The 12,287-nt window shown below is 38.2% G+C and overlaps 2 protein-coding genes across 2 annotated transcripts in view; one reads left to right on the top strand and one right to left on the bottom strand.

Moving 5' to 3' along the window:
- ncf4 (neutrophil cytosolic factor 4) overlaps positions 1 to 12,264 on the bottom strand; it is a 29,945-nt gene extending 17,681 nt beyond the window's left edge. Inside the window, exons 1-6 of the mRNA XM_082137897.1 lie at positions 11,637 to 12,264; positions 10,694 to 10,778; positions 10,219 to 10,372; positions 5,789 to 5,859; positions 5,067 to 5,194; positions 3,593 to 3,641 (exon numbers count right to left, since the gene is read on the bottom strand). Of these exons, the coding sequence (XP_081994023.1) occupies positions 3,593 to 3,641; positions 5,067 to 5,194; positions 5,789 to 5,859; positions 10,219 to 10,372; positions 10,694 to 10,778; positions 11,637 to 11,668 (519 nt within the window). The 5' untranslated portion in view covers positions 11,669 to 12,264. The remainder of the gene's footprint in view (positions 1 to 3,592; positions 3,642 to 5,066; positions 5,195 to 5,788; positions 5,860 to 10,218; positions 10,373 to 10,693; positions 10,779 to 11,636) is intronic.
- pvalb7 (parvalbumin 7) overlaps positions 1 to 12,287 on the top strand; it is a 31,642-nt gene that overhangs the window by 6,662 nt on the left and 12,693 nt on the right. The gene's annotated exons all lie outside the window — the stretch shown is intronic.

The raw sequence follows: 12,287 nt of genomic DNA, 5'->3' as shown, positions 1-12,287 counted from the left end.
TATCTTGGAAAAAGTGGGGCGTTACAAATGAGATTCATACAAATTCACCAAAACGTAAAACGAATTGGCATGAAAGTGCGTTGGATCAATTTTATAATATGTTGTTTTCTTTTAAATTGTTGCCCTTTAAACTGACTCACATACATTAAAATGTGTGTGAATGGAATGACAGATAAGAGATCTGGTCTGACAGCATCTGGAGACACAAAGACAGAAATGAAACTGTCTTGAAAGAGTGCAAGTACTCCACAGGACAAAGAGGGAGAGATGCATTAAGGGATGGCGTGAGAAAGCGAAAGAAGGAAGCGAGACTGATGGGTGAACTCAAAGAGAAGAGTGGGAGAGATTAGAGGAGGACTGGAGGATAAAGTGAACAGTGGAAAAAAAAGAGCAGAGAATATATTAAGACGAGGAGAAAGATAAAGAGAGAGAGGCTGAGGGAACGTGACTGAGATGTAGGTGGAAGAGAGAGGGTGAAAGGAAAGCATTAAAGAGATTGTTCGCCCAAACTTCATTTATTCAAAACTGTCTCTTTCTTCCATGAAACACAAAAGGAAAAATCGTGAAGAATGTCCTGGTTGCTCTTTTCCATGCAATTTACAATAAAAGGAAGTTTGACGTTTTCAAGCTTTAAAAAGGATGCAAAAGCACCCTAAAAGTATCATGGTACACATGACTTTATGATTTAAAGTTCATTATGATTAATCAGTAAACTGAACTTGATCATTCCGATGAGTGAACAAACTGTTCATATGAATTAATGTACAAATCACTGTTTTTGAGTCAAATCTTTTCAAAGAATTAGTTCAGCTGTTTCACAAACCCAGTATGAATGATTAGTTCATGAATCGAACGGATCTAGTTCACAAGTTCAACTCACTGATTCAATGATTATATTGACTCACTGATTCAGATATATAATGCACTATATGTGTCATCTGTACCATTACAACACATTTGTATAATTTTGAAGATTGAAATTAGACATTGATTGCATGGAAAAGAGTTGCACAATTAATCTTTAAGATCTTGATTCAAACACCCACACCATCTTATTCCTAAATGACAATGATTCGCTTGTGACTATTAAAACTTTTGACAAAATCACACCAGAACATTCAGATCTGTGTTCGCGCTGCTGCTGATCCAGAGAGTTATGAAACAGCTTCACAAACAGTCTTTTCAACCTCGCAGTCTCGTTATTTCTGTCTTACAGTAGTTCAAATTAACACAGAAGTACTGGTATAAAAGTATATAGTTTACAGATTAAACACGCATGTCTACGGTAGTGATCAAAATAGAGCAAACCCCTTTTTGAAAGTAACATGGTGCTTCAAATAACAATTGTGTCAATTACATTGTTACACCAGTAGGTGGCGACAAGTGACTGTTAAAAATGTATTTGAAATATATTTGAATCATTCATTCACGTGATTCATTCAAAAACGCTGATTCATCCAGTAATGAAACAATTGAAGTATTTATGATAGAGTGATTAAATCATTAATTTAAGAGATCAGTTCAAAAACGCTGAATCATACAGTAATGAAACAAGTCTTTATAAGTGAGTTACTGAATCATTCAATTCTAATTCTCAATTCTAATCAATTCTAATTGATTTAACATTTTTAAATAGACTGCAGCAATTAATATTTTGTCAGAACCTCTAGTAATTGACATGTTTATTTAATGTAGTTGTCTGTTCGGAGAATCATGATATCGGTAAAAAAAAAATTTACCCAGTATCGTGCAGCTCTAATGAAAAATATCTACTATTGTCTTCCGCATACAAAATGAAGTCATACAGATTGATAATGACATGAGGATGTGTAAATTATCATAGATTTTCGATTTTCAAGTGAACTACCCCTTTAAAAAGCAGCTCAGGAAAATAAGGTGACGATGAATAAAGAAATTAGCAAAAGTGGAACAGGGCAGCAACCATTAATGGGGCAAAGATTTGACCCAGAAAACAGAGATGCACATGTCTCTTTTTGTCTGTATTAGAGGAATGTTACAGATTTAGTGTCCTCACAGTAAATCTATCACAGGACGAGTAATCAAAATCACAACTACAGTTGTGCCACTACAGTGCCTCTAGATTTGGACATCTTCTGAAGAAAATGTGTGGTGTGGTGTTTGTCGATACGAAACTCGCTGCTGTGGTGGTGGGGTGTTTTGGTTGGTTGCCAGGGCTTGCTGTGTGGTTGCTGGGGTGTTCAGAGTGGATTTTAGTTGACTGCTGTGCGGTTGCTACAGTGTTCAGCACAGGGTGTTGTGGGTGGTTTCTTACTGGCCTAAGTCAAAAGATTTCACCCTCAAGCCTCTTTCTGGTCTCTAAATATAGATTGGGTCCTTCTTTCAATCTAAGCCTATTTCTGCATCCCAATTCGCATATCCGTCCTAAATAGTAGTTCTAAATTATAATTAGTGTGCTCTAAATTGTAGTATGTTGAAATGAGTATTCCAAAGATGCCCATGTGGTCTACTTTTACCGATAATAATCCGAAGTGCAGATCGATGCGCACATTAACGGCCAATATTGCCCACAACCCATTGCGCGTTGGATGACGATTCGATGAGAACTACAAACACGAATAAAAAGTGTTCGAAAACTACAAACACTGCATTAAGTAGAGCGGTTTAGATAAAGGGGTTTGAGTGATTAATAATCAGTATCTGACCTGACGAAAATATATTTATTCAATGTTTCCACATTATATTTCATTTGCAACAGCATTGAGAACTTTTGTAAACATACGTTTAACTTTTAAATACATCATTATGCAAATTGCAAAGACATGAGGAGAGTCTCGCATGAAAGACCCACGACTGGCAGATCAACATGCTACTACATTTCTCTCCGAAATGGTAGGATATTAAATTAAATTGAATGTCGACTATTTTAACATTAACAAGATGATTGACAGGGCAGTTTAAACTGTGACCGGATGCGTGTAACTAAGCGAGAGCTGTCCGTTAAAGATGCAGTCATGTTAGTATTTCCCAAGGCTTGCCTTCTCTTCTGCTACACACTCAAAAGTATGTACTTTTTCTTCACAAAAACAGTTCATACTTTTAGGGCATAGTTAAGTAGACAAATTGGGATGCAGCATATGAGATTTTTTAGACAAAACAGAAAATTGTGTAGAAAAGTAACAGCACACTTCTCAACAAACATAATTTGAGGTATAATTCCTTTTCATAACACAAACTATGTGGGACAAGTTAGTACTTTGGTCAAATCGCTTACCACAAGTACTATCAATATTTTCTACATCAGTTTGTGTGAATTATATATATATTCAAATTCCTCCATAAATAGAGCACTTGGAATCACGAAAAGCAAAGTGTGTGTAAGCGATGCTGCTCAGCCTTCACAGAGTTTTGTCATAATCTTCTGACAAAATGCGAGAGTTTTGTAACAACAGTTTTGAGGTGTTTGTGTGTGCGTGTGTTGTGTAATAACCTCAAGATCAAATGTCAGAGTTTTGTGTGGTGCCTGCACACTTGAGTTTGTTCTGTCAGTATGTGTAGTATGTAGTGTGTGTAGGCTGTTACTGAAAGTGTTTCCAAGGAAACGCTGATGTACCTCTGCTCTGGGTGCGGAGAAAAGGTCTGTTTTGGACTTCACGGTTTTTCTAGTGAGAGAGAGAGAGAGAGAAAAGAAAGAGCATTGTGAACTTCAAATGAAAAGAAGAAGAAGAAGTGGTTTCTACAACATTTTATTACAGTTTTTAAAGACCAGACAGTCAAAGTGAAAGGCTGACAAACCAAAGATGAAATGTATTGTATCATATCTACAAAGACTCTGGGTCGTTTAAATATCAACTGCGTCTCAAATGGTTCTCCTAAAACGCCTTAACTCATGTAACCCCTCCGGTCCTACTCGACCCGCTTCGAGGGGGGTATGAACAGGTGTCTCTAGCATGGGAGGCGGGTGCGCTAACAAGAACTCTAAAGACCGCAGCCGCTAGCGTCAGTCGCTAATGCACATCTTGAGATCAGGGGAGTGAGGTTTACATGCACAGCTCTTTCTACCTGGCCTCCGTTACAATCACCCCCCTAAACCTCACTCCCATCCGGGTCACGGCACCAAATGTGACTGGTCCTACTCGCACTGTGTTAGAGCGGGATTCGAACCGGTGTCTCCGGCGTGGGAGGCAGGCGTACTAATATGGATCCTAAAGACCGTAGTCGCTAGTGTCAGTCATTGGCATTTGTTACACTCAGATAATTTGGTCTTAGAATAATATGAGGAGAAATCTTCGAGACTTTTGATTTGAATCTTGTCAAACCACAAAGTTTGAGACAATATCGAGATCTCAAAATACTATAGACACAGAAGCAGATGACTTAAAGTCCCCCGTAGTCAATAATTGTATCCCTTAAAACTCATCTTTGATCACCAAAATGACATATTTACAATATTTTTTTTTCATGCCCTAAAATAGCTTGAATGTAACTAATTTAGTATACACAGATACATGAATATGCTAATTAGCTCCGCCTACACTCACGCAAGCTCACAGATTCACTCTGCCAACTTACTGAGGTAAACACTGCACTGAATTGTATCACTCTTTATTACAATGTTGGACACATAACGGTAATTAATATGATTCGCCATCTCAGAGTCAGTCAGCTGCCTTCTAACAATCATCATGATCAGAAACCCTTTAAACAACTCAGAACGTCAGTGGAGAAAGGCATATAGTTCATAACATCGTAATATACTTCATACACATGCTATATTTCTAAAACTAACAGTAAAATATATCGGGATAACCTGGCATCACTCGAGACTCTCCTGCTAGTTCACTGTTAATGATATGCTTTAAGCAAAAGTCTACAATTAATCACATTGCTGTCTGGGAGAAACAAATAAGAAATTACATAGATCTCCTTTGTGGTTTTCCTTCCTTATGTAAATAGCTGACTGACAAAGCCACAGAACTTTTCTTTTAAAAAATGGCTGTAGGAAAAGTTAGCAGAACAGCAGTATCTTGTAAAGTAAGCAGTGAAGTGCTGGAAGGAGAAATGAGGGATTGTGGGAAGGCTCCTACATTCTGCGTGTGGGGGGCCGCAGGCGGCGCAGGGCCCGGGGGACCTGTTGGCTGTCCAACTCGGTCTGGTAGAAAAACATCCGTATCAGATCATCCAAAAGTACCCAGGTAGGCAGACAAAGCAACCTCTAAAGAAGAGAGAGAGTTAAACGGCATGTATAGTAGGATGGTTTTTCGTGGAAATGAAATGAGTCAGGTTTGTTTCAGATGAATGTCATATTTAAATCCAGTAATGAATGCTATTAAACACAAAACGTCATTTGAGATGTGGTGAAAATTACACTGGGAACTTCCAGGATTTTTTTTAAATAAAGAACAAATGACGTAATTCACCGGTCATACATATCTACTGTACCACACACATATACAGTATATATATATATATATACACACACACACACACACATACAAATTAAATTAGTGAGAGTGTGAAAAGAGTATTTATCTTAAAGTCTACAGGGTCAAACGTGCCCAAAGTTGAAGAAATACACTTAAGTTAAATCAGAACTGACAAGTTAAGCTGAAAGACAATGACTGGATGTACAAAAAAAAGAGAAGTATGAAAAAAGGGAACAGTTTTTCCCTCTCTGGTAATTCAACAGTGCTGTTTTACAACCCCCGAATGCATGAGTGAGTGCAACAATTACCAAACACAACTCCCACCAATACAACATGACCAGGATACAACCGTAAACATTTACGAAATTTCAAGACTGACTCACCTTCATGTAATTGTTGAGCTCTGGGATTCTGCTTTCTGCAATCTCCTTTTTGTTTCCCATAAATACCTTACCTGAGGCGAAACAAACAAGTGGATGAAATAAGTATTTAAGTCTCAAAACAAATTAGTTTGTAAACTAAACAATCAAAAGCTAGCCGAAGGGTGCATCTGAATCTCTTTACTGCTAACGTTAATTAGCACTTAACGTAATGAGCGCCCCAAATATTACGCCAAATTACTTTCTCATTTCTATTTTTGATTTCACCCAATGGAAATGTTAATAATGTGCGTGTTGGACAATGTTGTGAGGTCTGCGAGTAGCACCAGAGGGTCATTCTCAAACGCACTTGATGGGATCTGATTGGGAGGGAAAAAAATGAAAGGGGATCCATTCATACAAGCTAGTTTGAATCAAATTTTAATACCATTTTAATGGCTATGCAATTCCCTTTCATCCTAAATAAATCTCCTTCTAATTCTCAATGCGGTCTCAAAAGCTGTCTTGTCTTTTCTAATACACTTCTTTATTATAAATACATGTTAAATAAGCATCAATGAGATCTGTGCAAGCAAGGAGACGTCCCTTTATACCACGTCCCTTTATGTCTTCATTTAAACTTGCCAGTTATCTTTACTTTGCATAATACTACATAATCATATTACTCATTGACTCGTGCAATCAATAGTCATGAAGACAGTAACATCCAGGGCTAATTTGTAATATAATTGGGCTTGATTAATATGGCTCCGTTGGGTTCAGGTTTAGCTGGTAGGGACCTTTGAAGAATCTTCAGTGGAAATTCAAGGAGAGACAGTAAAGCCTGTCGGCTCACAGTCTTTTAGGTGACCTTAATGAAATGGTGTGTAGTGTGCCAAAGAACGACCTCTCCTTCCTGCTCAATTCAATTATATACATATTTGTTTGGTCAAAGACAGAGAAAGGGACAGACAGGGAAAAGGAACATGAAACAAAGAGAGAGAGACAGAGAGGGCCCTATTTTAACGATCTAAGCGCATGGTCTAAAGTGTACGCCGCAAGTTCACTTAGGGCATGTCTGAATCCACTTTTGCTAGTTTAACGACGGGAAAAATGGTCGGCGCGCCAGGCGCATGGTCTAAAAGGGTTGTCCCTATTCTCTTAATGAGTAATGAGTGTGTTTTGGGATTTACGTGCGTTAAACCAATCAAAGTCTCATCTCCCATTCCCTTTAAATGACAGTTGCGCTCGCGCCATGGCTGATTCGCTATTTACATGCCGGAATTTGATAGTGGAAAGACCGAACGCGTCTCCAGAGCGCAAATGGAACTGCTCGTGCGCGAGGTAAAAGTGCTCAAGCAGACCATCTAGGCAAGGCAAGGCAAGGCAAGGCAAGGCAAGGCAAGTTTATTTATATAGCACATTTCATACACAATGGCAATTCAAAGTGCTTTACATAGAAGAAATTAAAATAATAAAAAGAAACAAGAATAATTAAAACAGTTTAGAAAAATAAAATGAAATACAATACAGTACAGTCGGACGAACAGCGGCACAGTGCTCATTCAGTAAATGCACAGCTAAACAGAAGTGTTTTGAGTCTGGATTTGAATGTGACCACTGTAGGAGCACATCTGATCTCTTCTGGAAGCTGGTTCCAGCTGCGGCTGGCATAATAGCTAAAAGCAGACTCACCATGCTTAGAGTGAACCCTTGGTATTTCTAGCTGATATGATCCTAATGATCTGAGTGATCTGTTGGGTTTATATTCAGTGAGCATATCTGCAATGTATTGAGGTCCTAGGCCATTGAATGATTTATATACCAGTAATAATACTTTGAAATCAATCCTAAATCTAACTGGGAGCCAGTGTAAAGACCTGAGGACTGGTGTGATATGTTCATATTTTCTGGTTCTGCTCAGAATCCTGGCGGCAGCGTTCTGTATGAGCTGCAACTGTCTTATGGTCTTTTTGGGAAGGCCAGCTATTCTGTTGCCTCAAAATAGCGCCAACAATGCGCCTGAGCGCACCTCGTTTTCAGACCAGCACACCCATGGGCGCACAAATGGGCGCAAATGTATTTGCTATTTAAACAACGTGGTGCAGGACGTGAAAATGATAACTGCGTCGGACTGAAACTTGCAAAAAACACTTGGGTCGCGCTTGGCGCTGCATTGTGCCGGGTGTAAGATAGGGCCCAGAGAGTGCTGAGACATAAGGCTGATTAAAAAGGGATCAGAGAAGAAGTTAAAGACATTAGAGACTAGAATGAAACTAGAGTAGATAACACTACTACGATAATGCAGATGACGTTACTATTTCTTCTGTTGGGTTGGTGTTGAATCAAGCACTGTTTTTTAATCAGACAGTTCCATTTTAATATAATGACTGATGATCACGTTGGGTTCTATCATTTCCCAAGTGGTTTCAGACATTTGTGACCTTTCAAAACAATTCAAACAAGTTTGAAAACTTCTGTTTTTCTTTCTGTGAGGATAGATAAAGCAGAAGGATACGAGGACAGTCAAAAGGATGCTACCCATCTAATTTTCCTAACAATGCAATGCTATCCCTTTCTTCTGTCTTTGCTGTTCCCCCTCCCAATCTGAGGAGTTCTGGTTAATCAGTAACTTTGTGGGAAACACTTCAAGTACTCAAAGTACAAAGTCCATCTAAGGAGTGAACTTTGACTCTGAAGGAACAACATTGGAGAGAATTGGGATAACTGGCATCTGATTACAGTGGGATGTGGGACAGTGGAAGTGGGGTAGTGGTTAGGCCTAAGGGCAACCACAAGGAGTGATCCATGATCTGGTGTTTTGAGATCTTTCTTCCAACCCTACAACTGGTTCCTTCCTCTAGCCCAAGAGTTTCCGATCCTGCAGAGTTTAGCTCCAACTTGTCAAGATTCTAATAATCCTGAAGACCTTCATTACCTTGATTTAGTTTTGTTTAATTGAGGTTGAAGCTAGACAAAAAAATAAAAATAATTTTTATCTCTCAGGTGGTACTTGTCTCTTCTGCTTTCATCTTGTCCGAACCTGTGTCTCCCATCCATGTCGACAGTAATTTGAAGTTGAATGTACATTTTTGGGACTTGGGTCATATTGTCAGAGAGATGACAACAGTTTGGTGACATTCCCGATTTATTTAGGTTGTTCAAGGACGTGCGTGTGATCCTAGAGGGCCACATTTCTGCATTTTAGTTTAGCACCAACTGTAAGCAAACACACCTGAACCAGCAAATCAAGGCCTTCAGGATAATATATATATATATATATATATATATATATATATATATATATATATTATGTTTGTGCATATATAAGATCTGAAGTTACAAAACTCATACTCTCCCACAAAGGGCGATCATTTATTTAAGAATTTAAAATAATTTATTCTAACAGAGAACAATGATCCAGACCAAAGTTGGTTCCGATCGATCGGCTTGATCAGCCGCATTTTCAGAATCTGATTCTGGCTCGAACTGATACGGTAAAACCGACGACATTATTAACTGTGTGTTTACAATTGCTTAAAGTCTCCCTGTGGTGAAAATTAAGCTTTTATGTTGTTTAATGTCTATGAGGTGCTTTTAATATGCTTTAAGACAAACCATGTGCAAATTCACCAGTCAACACCATTGCTGGGTATTTTCTCTTTAAAACTGCAGTGAACCAAAGACAGTCAAAACACGGTTTGAAATCGCTGGTGTTTCTGACATCACAAACTACCTTATAACAAATCACGTCAACCTGTGATCGTCAACTTGGATCTCTGAGCTGGTGTGAGTGAGTGGAGGCGGGGATAATTTGCATATTCATATGGAAATTCAAAGAAAAAAAAAACTTTAAATATGTAATTTTGGTGATCAAAGATAAGTTTTAAGGAATACAATTATTGACCACAGGGGGACTTTAAAGCCTTGGAAGCTGAAGCTCGTGATTATGGTTAGGGGCGTTACATTTCCTTGAGGTGTTTGGCCAATCACAACGCACTGCGTCAGCTGGCCAATCAGAGCACTCTGAGCTTTTCGGAAAGAGGGGGTTTGTAGAAATTGGCGCGTTTCAGTCAGAATAGAGGAGCCACAATAATGTACAGTTAAAGCACAGGTAAAGAACCATTAAAGCAAGTTAACCTGTTCAATTTTAAAATATCATGACCCCTTTAAGCAAAAACTTAGCAGAAATTTATACAATACATCTAACTAACTAGTCGTTCAATTCAGTTCTGTACACACTGCACAAATATTGATCTTTTCAGGAGTTAAATTCAGTTATAGAATGTGACATTCACTCTGAATGGGATTAAGCACTTACAGACGCATAGAACAGAAGTGAAAACCGTATTTAGCTTCAGTGTTTATGTGGCATGTGCTAGTGAACCTAGGTTTCCTCAGATCTCTACCACACTGTTATTTAGTGGAGGCTGTGCAGCTGCTTGGTCACAGACCTGGCAGGACAGGTAGCTGGCAGGTGTAGTATCCCGTCTTGGCTTCAGATGAGTACTTCAGCTCCAAACTCTGGTGCAGAGCGAAGAACTGTCGATACCTTCTGTAGATCAGGTACTTACTGTTGCCTTTGGTCTTCACCTCAATCACGAACATCTGCAAGAAGATGATAAAGAACAAACAAGTCAAAGACTAGGTGTGTAGTAGCGTGATCAATTTAAAAAAAAACATTGAGATGCAATACAATGGCATAAGACATCAGTCTGACACATGTCAATTCCAGAATGAATCCCCTTAGGACAAAATTTAAGATTGCCATTTTATAGATATCTTTAAACTACTAATTCTTTGTAGGACAGGTGTATGCTGTCGGTTAAACATAAGCCACAGGTTCAGTTAGGCAGACTATAAGGCAGATAAATTATAGAAGACAAGTAGAGTAGAGGAAAGATTAACTACAGGGTTCAGGGAACTCACAAAGTAATCAATGAAACCTTTCTTCTCCTCAATATCAGCAATGGTTGCAGTGACTGGGATGTTGTCCGGAAGCTGGTCGAAATCACTGTAGGGTGCACAAATGTTACAAACATTTTGATTATCACAGAAGATTATGTTGTTGTTGCTGTTTTTTGGTTTTAAATCAAATAATGCATTTACAATAATCTGTTCCCGCCTTAAAAGCAGATTTTTTTTGTGCACACATACTGTATAACTTATAATTTACCGTATATTGTTTGTTGACACACTTACATTTTTTTTATTATTATTATTAAGTCAAATTTGTTTATGAGTTAAGCTTATATTAAAGTTATTTTGAGATGGGAATACTTTACTAGGTGGATAAATCAGTTTCTTTGACACAATTGTAATTTTTTTCTGAATAATTAAAATTATGACACAAATTAGCTCATAATGAAAACATTAATTTACCCCACTTTGGAGGTTCATCTATTTCTTTAAACGTGATTAGTGCATATGGTGGACAAGTCTTGACTAGTATAGTTTTAGTGTAGCCTACTACACCAGACTGAGTAGTTGTTTCATAGTATAGGCTACTCGGTGCAATACAGTGCTATAGTAGATTATAGTGTAGTAGCTAGGCATATTATTTTAAAGTATAGCTACAAGATGAACTGGGTTGAACTTTATTTTACAGTACGTGCACTTACAGTGTACTTACCTAAGAAAGTACTGGGTAATATGAGGTGTTACATGTAACATGGGTTAAGGTTAGGTGTCAAGTTATTACCCAGTTATTGTAATTACTATAATAAGTAGTATGTACATAAGGAACAGGACTGTAAAAATAAAGTGCTACCATGAACTGAATAGTACACAAACACTACGCCCTGAAAGTGTCTCTTCAATGATTTCATGAATATTCATGAGTAAATAGTAATAAAGACATGATTCCGCTCACCTTTCATCGCGCAGCTGTTGAGGGAGAGACATGCTGGATAATGGTCGATTCAGAGCTCTTCAAACCCTCACAGAGAGAGACAGACAGATAGACTGCTCAGTAAAGTGGAAGTGAAGCTGCTGGTGGTTTTCTGAGGCGGGTTTACAGTTGCACGTATATCAAACGGGAACTGAAAGCGTCTTTAGTATAATGAGTTCACGCGTTTTAAGTGGGTTCAGAAACAGCACGACGGAGCTCAAAGGTATCTAACGCGATTGAAATGTTTTAAGTGGAAACAAACTTTATTTTTTTTAATGACGCGTAAGAATGTAAATTAATTAAAAAGAACGCAACCACCAGTGCAATGTGCATTATGTAAGAACGCGTTCCGCCCACTTACCTGACAAGAGAGAGAGAAAGAAATAAAGCAACCAACCTGTAAAATAATAATATAGGCCTATTATACATTCATATTAAACAATCCATCCATCTTCTTCCGCTTATCAGGTATATTAAAAACAATTCTATTATTAAAACCTGTCGTTGATTCATTCTCGACGTGTGTAGTTGAATCTCTTTCAGATCAGATCTCTTTAGTTAGATGCTCGAGTATGCGAGGAATTCACTTGCAGCTTCTCACATGAAGCACGTCAACAGGTAAGACCAGTCATT

Source organism: Leuciscus leuciscus (genome assembly GCF_965113295.1).
Source record: "Leuciscus leuciscus genome assembly, chromosome: 15".
NCBI lineage: Eukaryota > Metazoa > Chordata > Actinopteri > Cypriniformes > Leuciscidae > Leuciscus > Leuciscus leuciscus.
This window is presented reverse-complemented; position numbering and strand designations above follow the sequence as displayed.